The sequence below is a fragment of the Cyphomyrmex costatus genome, unplaced genomic scaffold, assembly GCF_001594065.2.
Source record: "Cyphomyrmex costatus isolate MS0001 unplaced genomic scaffold, Ccosl1.0 scaffold344, whole genome shotgun sequence".
Classification (NCBI taxonomy): domain Eukaryota; kingdom Metazoa; phylum Arthropoda; class Insecta; order Hymenoptera; family Formicidae; genus Cyphomyrmex; species Cyphomyrmex costatus.
Window position 1 is genome coordinate 218,346 of NW_017277600.1, and position 14,321 is coordinate 232,666.

Consider the following 14,321-nt stretch of genomic DNA (forward strand, 5'->3'; position numbering starts at 1 on the left):
GACATGAGCTTGTATTTGTGTGTGTAACTACCAGTTTTGCTAGGCCATCGACTAATTCGGTGTCGCTACCATCAACACGGAGTTCTTGGCTGAGTATTCAGGAGCCAAGGCCAGACTTACAATTAGTTATGGGGAAGAAATTTTTGGAATTTTAAAAACATCTGTGTATGTGTAGAGTCCAGCAAAGGCGTCATCAGATGAAACGAGCAACATGAACGACACGACAAACTCTGTCGAAGTCACAACAATCGAAAAGGTTGAGAAGAATGAAAATATCAGGCCCAAACCACAGAGCAAAGCCGATACAATGCCTTTGAAAAAATATAAAATGCCAAAGAGAAATGTTGTCTCGAAGATCAAGGCAATGATCGAGTCGTCTTCGAAAGATGATGCGGAAAAGGAAGCGAGACGTTCTCAGAGATCCACTAGAAAGGGTGGACGGTGGGACGCTGTGATGAATAAGATAGAGGCAGGTAAAAATGAGCAGAGAACGAGATCAGTTAGGAAAGAAGTAAAATCAAGAGTATTGCAGAATCTCACTTTGTCACCTTCCACGAGGCCAACGTCGAAGAAAGCAGGCGATGCAAACAACAATAATAATAAGGATAAACGGTAAGCCTAATACCATATATATATATATATATATATATATATATATATAAAATTCTAAATAAAATTCAATATAATAAGTATAATACATATATAATGCAGATTTTATTTTTTTATTAAAAAGCGAAATATTTTTTCATATTAATAACTTTATCGATTCATCTCAAATATATATGATTGCCGAGCAATAATATTTTTTTTCTTTATCATGAATTATATTGGAAATATTCTTGTCTTAGGAGGATGCGTGGTTGGCAAGAAATGAAATCACCGACGCAGGAAACAGCCAGGAGTTCTGTTCGTAGTTCCATGAGCGACCTCAGTAGTGGCCCAAGTAAGGACATGCCAAGTAAGTAACATCGATATCTATATTTGAAGAATTTTCAATATGCTAGTCATCGTCACATAAAGACGAAGACGTGATTAAAATTATATTTATTGAATGAAACATAACTTTAAACATAAATTAATATGAAAGATACGTAAGGTTGTCTCAATGTAACTTATTGTTAGTACAAGCTCTTTATTTGCATTCGGGAAAATAGATACAATGGTGTCTTGAGTGAACATATTTTCAGCTATTGTGAATAATAATAACAACGCTGATCTCTTCGCAATAATAAAAACGATCTTAAAGTCGGTCAAAACAACTTAGAAATTAACAGAGCCGATTTTATCTCGCATTGGAAATATAGCAAATGAATTATGATCACTGATTGTTCAAACTAATTCGGGAAGCGGAATTGCTCGAATTTGTAAGGGTCAATGTTTTACCTTGGCAAGAAGGATACGCGCGAACAGAAGAGATCTCCGGATCCTTTACGTGCCGCTTACCTACCGGAGAGAAAGGCGAGGTCTCTTTATCGACCCGAGAGTAAAAGCTCGAGCCGTCGAGGACGCCAAGAAACTTTATTGCCCCTTTTGCCGGCGCCAATGGAGAACACAAGGCGTCATTTTGCTTCCACTGTATAGAGTTAAGAGGAAACTGCGTCGAGCCGGCGCGCATCGCGCAGCTTCGCCGCAGTCGCATCCAACATCCACCATCCGGTCGGCAGTCCTCGGTGGCTCTCGTGCTAGGTCGTACAGTGTGGTGTACACGTGTGTACATATATAGACACGGTATAGATTGTACGCGTATGTGTATCTCCAATGCATTAGCCGTCTATCGTCGTCCTTCTCCCGCGAGACGTGCACCTATCGTTCCTCGCTCTCACGCGCTTAAAATCGGGTCACCGGATAGTGCGTAACGGTGCGTAAGGAACCCAACACGGGGGGAGGAGAGACATAAAAAGAGAAAGAGAGAGTAATAAAAGACAGCCGCTGACAGCCGATGTCTCGTTAGCGAGACAAGTTATCGGGATGCGCTCGGTACATCCAGGCGGTGGTCCGGACTGAATCGACTCTCGTTCTCTCGTTTGGATTCTCGTGGTGACATCTTCGACCGGACTACGATTTCGTTTCAGTTGCGATTGTTCCTCGACGACGCGATTGTGTGCGAGGAGAGGAGTGTTTCCGAAGCCTCGCCTCTTCCCTGACCTATTTCTCCGTTGCGTTCCTTCGGCCCTTCTCTCTGCTCGCGCGCGCGCGCGCGCGCGTGAGCACGTGCGTGCGAATTATGCGTGTGTGAAAGTCTACGTTCTCGCATATAATCTGTTTTATGAATTTCTGTTACGGATCAGTTTCCTAAATTCAATCAATCATCTCGCGCGGTGACGATCCGACTTATCCTCCACCTGTCGCATCGGAATCGACGTCCCCGTTACAGAGCTGATTATTTATGTGACCTTATCGCGTTGGTCCCACCGTGAACGGTAAAGCGTTAAGTGTTGGTGCAAGGTGCAACCTGCACCGTGGTGCGTCCACCTGCGCTTAGATCCACGATATCTGCCGTAACGGCACCGCGTCGACCGGTCGACAACTGCACGGGTCAACGCCACTCGGCGGCGTTATTTCCGGCTACCTCGGACCCTTTCGTCGTGCTTTCTTTGCACCTTCGTGATTCACGATGCATCGTCGTGCACCTCCGTCGCTCAGCGAGGATGCCTGCCACCCTTCTTCGCCCGGTTTCCCATCCCCACTCTCGTCAGTGGTGGCAGCATCAGTGGCAGCAGGTGTACCCGACCAAGCGACGACCACGTGCGTTACCAAGGTCGACGACTGTTGGTACGCGACTACCGGTCTCTCGACTCGCCCCGCGTGGCCTTACGCAATCGCCGTCGAAATCGGCAGCCGCTGAACCCACGCGCGAAGGGTTTCTAACGAAGGGGAGAAAATTGTAGATTAAACGTCAGAGTCTCGCGAGCAGTTGCACGTGATCTCTTGCACGGTGGAATTCGCCGGGGTATGTCGTGAGGTAGGGCACGCGTAGGTCGACGCGTGATCGCCGTGTGACATAACGGAACCACGAATGCGATCCTCGCCGATCGGCGTCCGGAATGAGATAACGCGCGACGTGGGATACGCGATACGCGACCAGGTATACAACATAATAGCGGCGGCTCTCTCGCGTGCCGAAGGAGAACGGCAGCGTCGCCGATCGATCGGCGCCGGCGGCGGCACTCTGAAAGGCGGAAGGTATACCCGCTGTATACCGTTGTTTATGCTGATGAACAGCGTCGACACGACGGCATACACACATACGATTGTGATTCTCACGCTCAGCTCACGAGTTACGACGGCGGGATGAAGGTAGCACGCGCGGTACCAGTTGCGCCGCCGTCGACGGGAATCACGGACGACTTATGGGATTGTAATGGATAGACGGTGAACGGAAGGAGCTGACGAAATGGGTCAACAAGGATCGAAGGACAGGACTGTCCCGATGAGGACGGACTTCACCCGGGACTCGGCGAAGATGCGTCTGGGCAGCTTCAAACGAGGTAGAAGGGATTGGATTTGGCATAACGGTGATCTTTCCGGTGTGTATAACCGTGCGCGGTAAAGTCGGCTCTATCGACGACCACCTGCTGTTTTCTTCAACCAGTCTAATCGTTTGAGATCTCCCGTTTTTCCCCCGCGGATATTATTAATCTCTCCTCGCTGAGATTCCGCACATTTTCACTTCGCATAATAGGTCTGTTTTTTTGCAGCCGAACCGTAATTGTATAGTATCCACTTTTAGAACTTAAAGTGAAATAGATGTATTGTTTGATATTTGGCGAAAGCGAGAAAGTTCCAATGCAGTTAGCGCAAGGAAAAAAAAGCAGACCTTATGTTTCACGTCGCGAATGTTCTCGTCATTTATTTTCAGAGAGATCACCGACGTCCGCGAATCCGCCCCGGAGATTCGTCTCGAACGGCCACGTCAATCACCATCAGGTTCGCGTCAATAGTTTCGACGCGAAGAAGAATTGCATCGACGTGGCGACGGTGGAACTCGGTAAATATATACATTATACGCTCGCCAGTTCTGTCATTCTAGATTATTAGGTAACTACGCCGTGTAACGCGCGTATATGTACACTTCGGTATGATAATCAGCAGAGGGAAGGGCAGAACATGCGGCGAGGAACGGGAGCACCGTCGCGTATTTCCGGTTGGGGCACCGCTGTCGTGACGCGCGACGATAGAAGGAGAGAAAGAGAGAGAACGTCTCTCCGGGACTCGGTCGACTACGACTTACCTGTTTGCCATTCACGAAACAATGCGTTAAAGTCGATAAACACGATACACGTCTTAGAACATTTTCAAACAATTTCTCTCCTAGGACCTTTTTTCTGCTATTCGGTAAATATAGGAAAAGACACCTGCAATCATCGTTACGGTCATATATTAACAAAGTCTACCCGTGGCTTTTCACCTTGCTACTTTCCCCCCCAAGGCACGGCGAAGACCAGGAGAAATCCTCTGACAGGTCTGCCGCTTGACGCGATGAATATTCACGCCGATCGAGTAAATGTTTCAGGGTCGTCGTCTTTTCGCAGAATAGATTTTAAGGGCAACTTTGACCAAATTTAATCAGCGATTAACTTATTAAATAATACTGTTATTAAACAATACTAATTTAATAACTACTTTATTTGGATAGATTACTGATTTTTTTCTTTTGTAACAAATATCTTGTCAAATAAGATCTGTACTATTTTTTGTTACTATAAATGAAAGTTTTAATTGTTTAACAAATATGAAAAGATTAGAGACAGAGAAATGATAGTAATTATCATATTTTAACTATAATTTGTATCATTTTTATGCTAACTACAATATATATTTTTTGTAGAATTATAATCATTATTATTAACATTATAGAGGAGCTAATATTAATGGAGCTCCTAATCATAATATTTTATCATGTCATAAATACTAAACACTTTGAATGTAGATTGAGGACAACGAATTGTGTAATTAGAAATTTTGCAGCGATTTCACTGAATTAATTACTGATTAATCGTAATTTTGTCAAAATCGCCCTTAGTAATTTTAGCATTTACATTATGTTAATTATAATATTATATTAATAACTTTTTGTTGCTTTATTTGCAAGTAACACGTTATTTGTAACGTCATTACCGTTACTTTTATTTCGTTACTTTATTTCTAGCCACGTAAAAGTCTAGTCGTATAACTAGAGCGTATGCGTATGTATATATGTATATAGTATATACATACTATACACCAGTTTTTGAGCTTTATTCTTCTACTAAAAGAGATAGAAAGGTTATAACATTTTTTTATATTTATTGCAAAAATCTGTAAATAGTGTTTTGAAAATATGTTAAATTTAACATAAATCGCATGTCCCAAACGGTCCACTCAAATTTTTGTGTTAATTTAACATAATATGTGTATGTTGAATGGTAACACGGATACTATGTTTATATTTCAAAAATGGAATCTTGAATAAAACTTGAAGAAAGTTATGTGTACAATCAACATAATTATTATGACAAAATTAACAAATGTTCCCTAAAAAGACGATTCGCCTAATAATACTGTCCATTCTTGGTGTAGAGTAAAATCAACACCCTTATTCTGTAAATTTTAACTTAACTTACTAAATGCGTGCAATTGTGTTACTTTAACATATTCTTTCAATAATTTTACACTTCACATCATTATATTTATTTAACATAAGGGACATATGTTAAATTTACATCTAAATGTGTATCTTACTTAACACAAAAACTTTAACCAGCAGTGTTTTCACAAAAATATACAATTTTCCAACTGTGTGTCAAGAGAGAAAAGTAACGAAAGAAATAACGATTTGTTATTTTTAGTGACGGTAACGGTAACGAGTTATTTTTATAAGATAACAATGTTGCCAACCCTGATTAATAATAATCTAATCGAGTTTCTTAATAGTTAGTCTCGCACGTATACGAGTATACAGTGGCGTGCAAGTTTCCAGCCAGTGACATTATTTATTTTAATTTATAAAAGAAAATTCGATAAAATTTTAATCATTATTGGGTGTTAGTACAAGATGTGGATAACGAAATTTTGTACTAACATCTAATAACGACAAAAATTTACCAGGCTCTTTTTTTTATTAAAGTACAGAATGTTACTGGCTGGAAACTTTTGCACGTCACTGTATATTATTAAACGTGCGAGCAAAATACAATAATAATACGCGAGAAAAAAGACCTTGGATAGAATAAACGTTCGTACTTTATATTTGAACTTCAATCTCGCACGATAAAACGGTTCTCGCCGTACGGTACCCGCGCGCGGTATGCTCGCTGGCAAGTACGCGGGCTCAAGTACTACCGTTTAGTATTTAACATGCTCTCGTTAACGCAACACATTCTCTTTACAGAAAAGAGCCCGCCATCGGCAAGAAAGCCAACAATAACGAGGAGATTAGCAGCCAACACTACTGCGAAACAGAAATCTTCTGTGACGTCGATAAAAGGTATGTTTTTAATTGTACCTTAACATGGGGATCCTTTCATGGATCTTCTTCGTCGTCGACTAGTTCCATCGGTATCAGGAGGCTTGATCAAGTGATTAAAACTTTTGTCATTTTGTGAAACGACAATTAAACTCGTTTTGTACAAAAGGACAAGACAAATCGAGAATTCGCGTTTCGCGCGTTGTACTTTCCAATCCATTAGCCGTGCCACTTTAATGGAAACCGGCCGGTTTCTAAAAAAGTTCTCACGTTTATCTGCGACGCACGCACACACGCACGCACATGGTCAAGCGCATTAATTCGCCGGTGCAGTAAAACGCATCGCACGCGCTCGCCCGTGCATCCGGATGAGCCGCCGCGCGGTAGCCTCGCTCGCGTATTGTAATGCGTATATGTGCGTCTTCCTCGGCGTATTTGCCGTTTCGAAGAAAGTCACGGCTTTCACCCTATAGTCCCGAACACTAAAAGTCAACCTGTTTACCCGGCGCCTTGGTGCTTTCCTTTGGAAACTCTTGAAAAGTTTGTTCCGATCTATAGAGTCTATCGCCGGCGTTAGAAAGAGGAGAGAGGGATTGCTATCGAGAACCGGCTGTTTGTCCCAAATAGTAACGGAATAGCGAAAGCAGTGATCTGCGTGTTTAATTCCCGCGTCTGTAGAGCGGAAAAGAGCCTGAAAAGATGCACTGTCTCATGGGATAGTCGATCGCGTACCTCGTTCTCGCATTCATCGCGGTATTCTGAACATAAGAGACGTTTATGTACAACCATCTACCGTCGCGATTCGCGATGCTCGACGACCGTAAGTAAGCGCGAACACGCACGCGCCTTCTTCCATCTAAGGACGGCTGATTCCAAATTGGAAAACTCGAGTTACTCGACGGTTTTGGCATCCAGGAACGTCGGAAGACAATACGATCGTCACGGAGGATTTCATCGAGCAACGAGTGGCTTTAAAAGCATGACTTTCAACAAAGCGAGAGGGGGTTTTCTTCCAAGAAGGGGAGATCTTGAATGGATTTTTTACAATAATAAGCCATTAGTTACTACTCGTGTCATAATAGTGGTAAGTCAGAATCATAAATTTACAGGTGAGGGGAATAAAAAGCCCCTTTTATTTTAACGATACAATTTTAATTTAATTTAAAAATAAAAATTAAAATAACTTGCTACTTTTTTATTATACAATAAATGGGAAAAGTATCAAATGTACATTTAGGTAATGTTTTTGAGAAGAGTTTTATATATTGTATATATATATTACAATACTTTTCTATTATACTACCAATATTAAAAAAGCTAATCTTTCGAAAAAGGCTTAAGTAGAATTGTGTCTTTATTCTCCCTCAATTACAAATCTTAGGAAACATATACGTCCAAAATAAATCATATTACATCATTACGTCACAATATTTCAGCTAATCAAAAAGATGCATAAGTAGTTTTCAGGTAAATAAATAAAAATTTTAAATCGAAAGACATTTGGTCATCTCCACGCAGTCTCTGATCACTGACTTATTGTTATCTTATGATACACTACTGATTTGCTTATGACTTATTCTGATCTATTACAAACGGCTTGTTATACAATAGAAAGTCCATTAAAGGGAAAAGGCGTATCTCTTACGAAAAGAATTCGCGAGAAGAGATGGTTCATCGCCTTCACTTATTAGTCCTGGCGGTTCCACCTTACGTAGCGGCGGGGGGGAGGGGGGGTAGGTAGGAGAGTTTAGGAAGATGGCAAGGCGGAATGAGCGTGGGGTGGGAGACATATAGCTCTTTGAGGTGGCCCGTGGCTCGTGCTAATTCAGTCGAAGCGCGAACTTGGCCAACAAATTGTTACGAATGACAATCCTGATTAGAATCAATCAATAAGTCTATCGGCGGTCTAACCGACCGTTCTTGCGGGTGGCCGTTGAATGTACCGTTCGAATGTAACGTTCATTGTAGAATCGATCGTCAAGGATAATCGTTGATACACGGATCTGTTTACGTCGCGCCTTTCTTGCGCGCGTCGGGGATAAATGTCCCGACGCGACGTAGATCCGTTCCCAAAATACTTGAGTTTTTCTGACGGATGACGTGACGGAGGGGACGGCAGGTGCTAGGAGGAAGGAAAACGTGTAGGAAGCGAATTTTCTTGGCCCGCAGTCTTTTGGCAGTTTCGCAACAAGAATTGCGCGTCGCAACGGTTGACCTTAACCCGGTGTCTCTTCATTGATCGGTGAACTTGAACAATAATCACACGCTTCGATTCTCGAAGAAGAAAGAAAGGAGTCCGCTCTTCATGTGAAGTTTCATAAATCAAAATGCGACGTAAACGTGGAAAATTTATCACTTAGATGTTGTTGGAATCGTTTGTTCTAATTTCTCTGTGCGCGCGTGTGTGTCATGTGTCAAGTTGATGCGCGGAGGTGACATCGATTGGACTCGACGGAGGCAGGACGAGTTTCGACTTTCCAAGTTCTTCCTTTCCATCAAACACTGTCATGCTGAACTCTCTTTGATACGGGATATAGTCTGTTTGTTTAAAAATGTTCAACAGTGTCGAGTGAAACGAGCGCAAACGATTTATTACTGTCGGGAATTATACATTGACCTCCCTGCAATAATTAGGGTAGTTGCGAACGATAGAGGGTAATAAAGACAGCGCGGCGTCCACGTATATTACGTACGACCAAGATACTTATGTAGATTGACGGCACGTGGGTCAGTTCATTGATACAGCAGAGCGGGTAGGTCAGTCTGGCCGACGACGGACGACCGTACCCGCATCGTAATCATCGGAAATAAATCAATATCGGGAAAAACTGATGCATCTCGATGACGACGCTGATTGCAGATCGTGAGTCTAAAGAGACTCCCCACAATACTACCTTCACAATAACGGCGAGGACATCGCTGGAAACGCGAGATCAGGCCGCTCAGACCATCGTGCCCTACGTGGATTTCCGCGTGGAGCGAGCGGAACGGGCCGCACAGGCACTCGCTGTGAGCGTAGGCTACTTGGCGTTCGAGGTACGCGCATTTATCATATATGTACATACTCATGGCAAGGTTATTGTCTTACATTCTCTATTGTGATTGACTAAATCGCGTACGATTTAAGTCTTACTGCTTTAATAGAAAAATCAGTTTTGCAACTGTTATAAATTTCTTTAATATGATTGGTTTAAACATTTAAATTTAGTGAGAAGAGCAAGATTAATTACATTAGAATTTGATAACAATCGCTTTTTCTGCTGAACGCTACTATTGTTTATTATTTAACATAAAACGAGAGAGATCTGCGATGTGAATAATAAAACCGCGTGTCTTTTAGCTGGACGCTTTTGCCACTCCTAAATTGAAGAAGGATTTCGAGAAGTTGAAGGCTGATTGCGAGGAGATGAAGAACGAACGATCGGCTTTGCTTTCGGAAATCGACGTTTTGCGCGCGAGATGCGTCAGCATGGAGGAGAGACTCGAGGTGGAAAGGGAGGATCATCGTAAAGCTCTGGACCAACTACGCGATGAGTGTAAGTCTTATGTAACATATCTGTTTATTTTCTCCGGATCTTTCGCGGGTAGTATATATGTGCACATATGTTATATGTACACACACATACATTGCGATGACGCAATACGTGGTTGAAAAAAGATACCTGAACTGTTCAAACATGTGCGCCGCGAAACAAATGCGAGAAACTGTATTGTTCAACAGACACAAAGTGTCGCCAGTAGATATTATACTTTGTGTTACTCACGTGGTATAACGAGCGTAATCGTCCTAATGTCGGTGCTCGACACGCCTGCACGAAGTGGAACAATTATTAATTAAAGTGAAGTAGTGGCCTACGCACAACTCAAATATTTGCGATTAATCCTAATAATATGCCTGTCGTCTCTTTTTCTTGCTAGAAAATATCTCGAACTCTTCGCTGAAGGATTTGGTTCTTAATTTAGTTCTCACGTAACGTTCGACGTTTCGATAGCCGCTAATTATAGATTCAATGTGTGCTCTCCGTTTAGCTTTGTATATACTTTTGCTTTTCAACTCTCAGGGCCAATATAAAGTATATTTATATTAAATTATAAAATTGGAATCATAATCGAAACATGGGATCTTTATTTATTATTCATTTAATAACTTTTTTTTATGCATATATTTAATGCGATAAGTAAACACTAATAGACGAATTAAAAAATAAAAGAGATGTAAGTTAAAAATAAAAAAGTAAATATATATGAAAATAGAGCATTATAACTCTTTATTATCGGCAACATGAATTTTAACTTTTTCGTCAGCAATGTAAATCTTTGCGAAATAGAGCAAATTTTTTATTGCTTCGAATTATATAAAAAGCTGAAAAATTTCTGATATCTTTGCTAAGCTTTAGCAAGAAATTTTTATCATTATAGTCGAATTGTATTGTACTAATTTTTAGATTTAAATTCATTCAAAATTTACAATCAAAATGTTAATAGTGCCTTCAGAGAGTAGTCTCCACGTTGCCGATGGAGGATTGTATATCATTAATGTGTATTAATTTGTCATATTAATACATATTAATAATATATCTATTGATATTTCAATTGATATTCAAATAATAACAAAAAATAAAAAGTTGATTAGGAATACTAGAGAACAAATCATGTATTTAAATTTTTCACATAAAGTATGATGATACAGATTATAGCAGTTTGTCATCTGAAAATGAAAAATTCAAATTGATATTCCGGTTTTTCAGTGGAGGCTCTTAGGACGAAACAGGTTGCCACGCTCGTCGAAACTTTAAAAGAAGAAAGGCACAAATACGACATCAGATTGGATGAAGTCACGAGGGAACATCGCGCGACAATTGCGAAATTACGTGCCGAGCAGATCAATGAGCTAGCTCGCAAAGAGGAGATGAGAAGATCCGTGGTTCACGATCAGGGTGCGGCGCTGATGGCGGAGATCGAATCACTGAGATCTGTGCTCGAGTTGAAAAGTCAAGAGAATGCGGCTCTTCGATCAGAGCTGGACAGTTACAGGCGGGACATCGAGGAAAAGGACGCCTTGCAATTGCGGCTTGATATGGCAGAGGCCAGATGCGAGGACTTGAAGGCTCAGCTTCAACGAAAAGAATCCTTCGAACGGCAGATCTCGCACGAGAACGAAATGCTTCACGAATCGATTCACCAAGTTTCAAAGCACAACAAGCGGCTGTCCCAGCGAAACGAGGAGCTACAGTGGAAGCTACGAAACAAGAACGACTGGGTGAGCGTTCTTGCGAATCAGCTTAATCCACGGTTAACTCGATCCGCAGGTGCGGAACAAATGGAACACAGCTATTCGCTCGATAAAAATGGCGCTCATTCGTCATCGATGGTGAAGTTCATGGTCGAGAAGGGCGCCTCCGTTTCTTGGACGCTGGAAATCGACGATCTATCTAAGGGGGGAACGTCTGACTCGCTTAGCACATTGCCGAAAGTTGCCAGGTCCTCTGAGGGCGCAACGACAGTGTCTAGGCAAGGATCGCTCAGGTTGACGCCGAACACTAGACCTGCCATAGATACCAGAGCGAGATCGAAAAGTATCTCTACTACGTGTGATTCAGCGCGGACCGCAGCAGTGGAAGAGGCGACCGCATGGGCGCCTTCATTCAGCTCGACGCCGGTCTCGCGGCGACGTCCTAGGACAGACCAATCGTCACCTTCCTCGTCATCTTCTTCATCGTCTTCCACGTCGTCTACGGCACCAGCCGTAAATTCTGCAGTGGCCGCCGCAGTAGCAGCCGCTGCGGCAGCGGCAGCAGCGGCGGCGGATGATTGCAACGTCGGCGGCGGTCAGAGACCCCAGGAAGCTGGCGGGGAAGCGATGATCTCCGAGGAAACGTCGGCGTCCAGCAGCGAGGACGAATCGTCCACCGGCAGCGATATCCCCCGACTGGGAATACAATTTGCTTGGGGCAAGCCGATCAAGTAACACTCGAGCGAACAATCGCGGCCTGCTACCAACTGTTTACGTGTTCCTTCTCCCGCGTAACAGTGTTGTTTCGAATCGCGAATCATCGTACGGCCGCTGTCTCTGTTCTCTTGCCTACAGTGGAGTCGTTTCTCGACGTGTATTCGTTGCGGATCTTCGTTGATCATTCCCCTTCGTCTGTTTGCAGATACATTTCATATTGTGTGACGCCGGCACCACTTTTGTTTTTTCTGTTTCAATCGATACATCCAGCCGAGATTCAGAGCGAGAAGAGTGGCGTTTATGTTTTGAGCGAACGTGCCGCGCGATAAAACGTTGTAAGTTAGTGAGATGTTTAAGGATGAATTCCACGCTGTATTTTAATGTTACGACTGTATAAATTAGATTAGAATGATTGTTTCCGTGGTTTTCTCAATTACGAGGACGTTTCATCTTCTCCGACATACGTTTTGCATTGCGATTTAAGGCAGCGATTTTTCGCGGTGGATTTAAGATTAGGATCTTCGAAATCCATTACGTAATAATTTTCCGACATGCATACAACGAAACTGCTTCGTTTGCTGTAATCAAGGCAATCGTGCCTTTCTTTCAGGCAGTATTCGCCTACAAAGTTCATAGCGTGCAGAGTCACGCAGAAGTTTTCTTTTTTGTTTGTTTCTTTTTTTTGAACTTTGACAGACATTGAAAAAGGGAAGTTCAATGTCATTTTGGCTAACAGCTTTTATTGCGATTTTTCCGAGAATTTTACCGGATGTTCGGATACTTTTATAATTACGTGAGTACGTTTTATAAGCGTCACCTACTTTTTTGTTTTTGGTACAGAGACCACGTAGTATTGCGAAGATTAAATATACATATATAATATATAAGATCGTGACAAAAGAAAAATATTCCTCGTTCCTCGCGATCATGCCGATTTTCGTACTTGTAAGTCGAATTCTTTTTCAAATGATGCGCATCGTTTCTTGTGTTTTCCGTTTGTTGCGTTCTCGAGAAAAAAAAAAGAATCCGATTGCCGATTCTTGCCGGCATTACGGACGGCATTTGTTTGTAACGCGTTTTCGCGCGTAATTACAACCGAATCCCGGATGATCTACCTGGTAGATGCAGCAGAGCAGTGATAACCGTTAGCGACAAACTTGTAGCACGTTCCGACAAGAGCGTTAATTTCACAGTCCGTTCCATAGACAAGTGGTAGCTTTTAGATTATAATGAAAGAGAGAACATCGCCCGCCCGACATACGGAAGCCAAGTATTATTCATCGAGAAAGTATGTTTTCTTTTCTCATGTGTGCTGATAAGATCGATGTATTATATACTTCTCGAATAAATAAGTATCATCTAAATTGTAGAGCAATCTGGGGAGATTTCCGTTTGCCTTTATCGCTATTATATTAGTCAAGTCAGAGGTTCGTACTTCGATTACTATAATTGATTCCAATTTCGCGTTTTAAAAAAAAAAAAATTCAGTTGTGAATAAGAAAATATTAATATTCAAGAAAAGTAAGAATTTATGTTGGGTTAGATATATTGATCGGCAAAAACATCGCGAGAAATTACGCGTAATATTTTTGCGGATAACGAATGTATGAAATCGTGAGTTGAATTATGCATTTGCATGATTTACAAATTCACTCGTACAAGAGATATGATTAGACTGTTGAGATCATTATTAATTAGATTAACTTGTTGATTACACTACTGTGATGTCCTTTTTGTTTGAAGATCAATAAAGCGTTTTGTTATGCAAGTCGCACGCGTTATCTCATTTTTTTTCCCGCGATACTTAATACAGAGATATCGTTTATACAATTTTAATTTTACTCATTACAAAGAAATAAAGTAAATACAAAGATTACACAAACGAGAACAAACTTAGAATTTTGTTGCGGTGACTATCGCATATAC

General features: G+C 41.8%; 1 protein-coding gene across 1 annotated transcript in view; it reads left to right on the forward strand.

The window, feature by feature from the left end:
* Positions 1-13,770, forward strand: part of toc (toucan) — a 24,689-nt gene extending 10,919 nt beyond the window's left edge. Inside the window, exons 6-11 of the mRNA XM_018542776.1 lie at positions 849-958; positions 3,860-3,988; positions 6,371-6,466; positions 9,306-9,481; positions 9,786-9,981; positions 11,194-13,770. Of these exons, the coding sequence (XP_018398278.1) occupies positions 849-958; positions 3,860-3,988; positions 6,371-6,466; positions 9,306-9,481; positions 9,786-9,981; positions 11,194-12,413 (1,927 nt within the window). The 3' untranslated portion in view covers positions 12,414-13,770. The remainder of the gene's footprint in view (positions 1-848; positions 959-3,859; positions 3,989-6,370; positions 6,467-9,305; positions 9,482-9,785; positions 9,982-11,193) is intronic.
* The last annotated feature ends 551 nt before the right edge of the window (positions 13,771-14,321 follow it).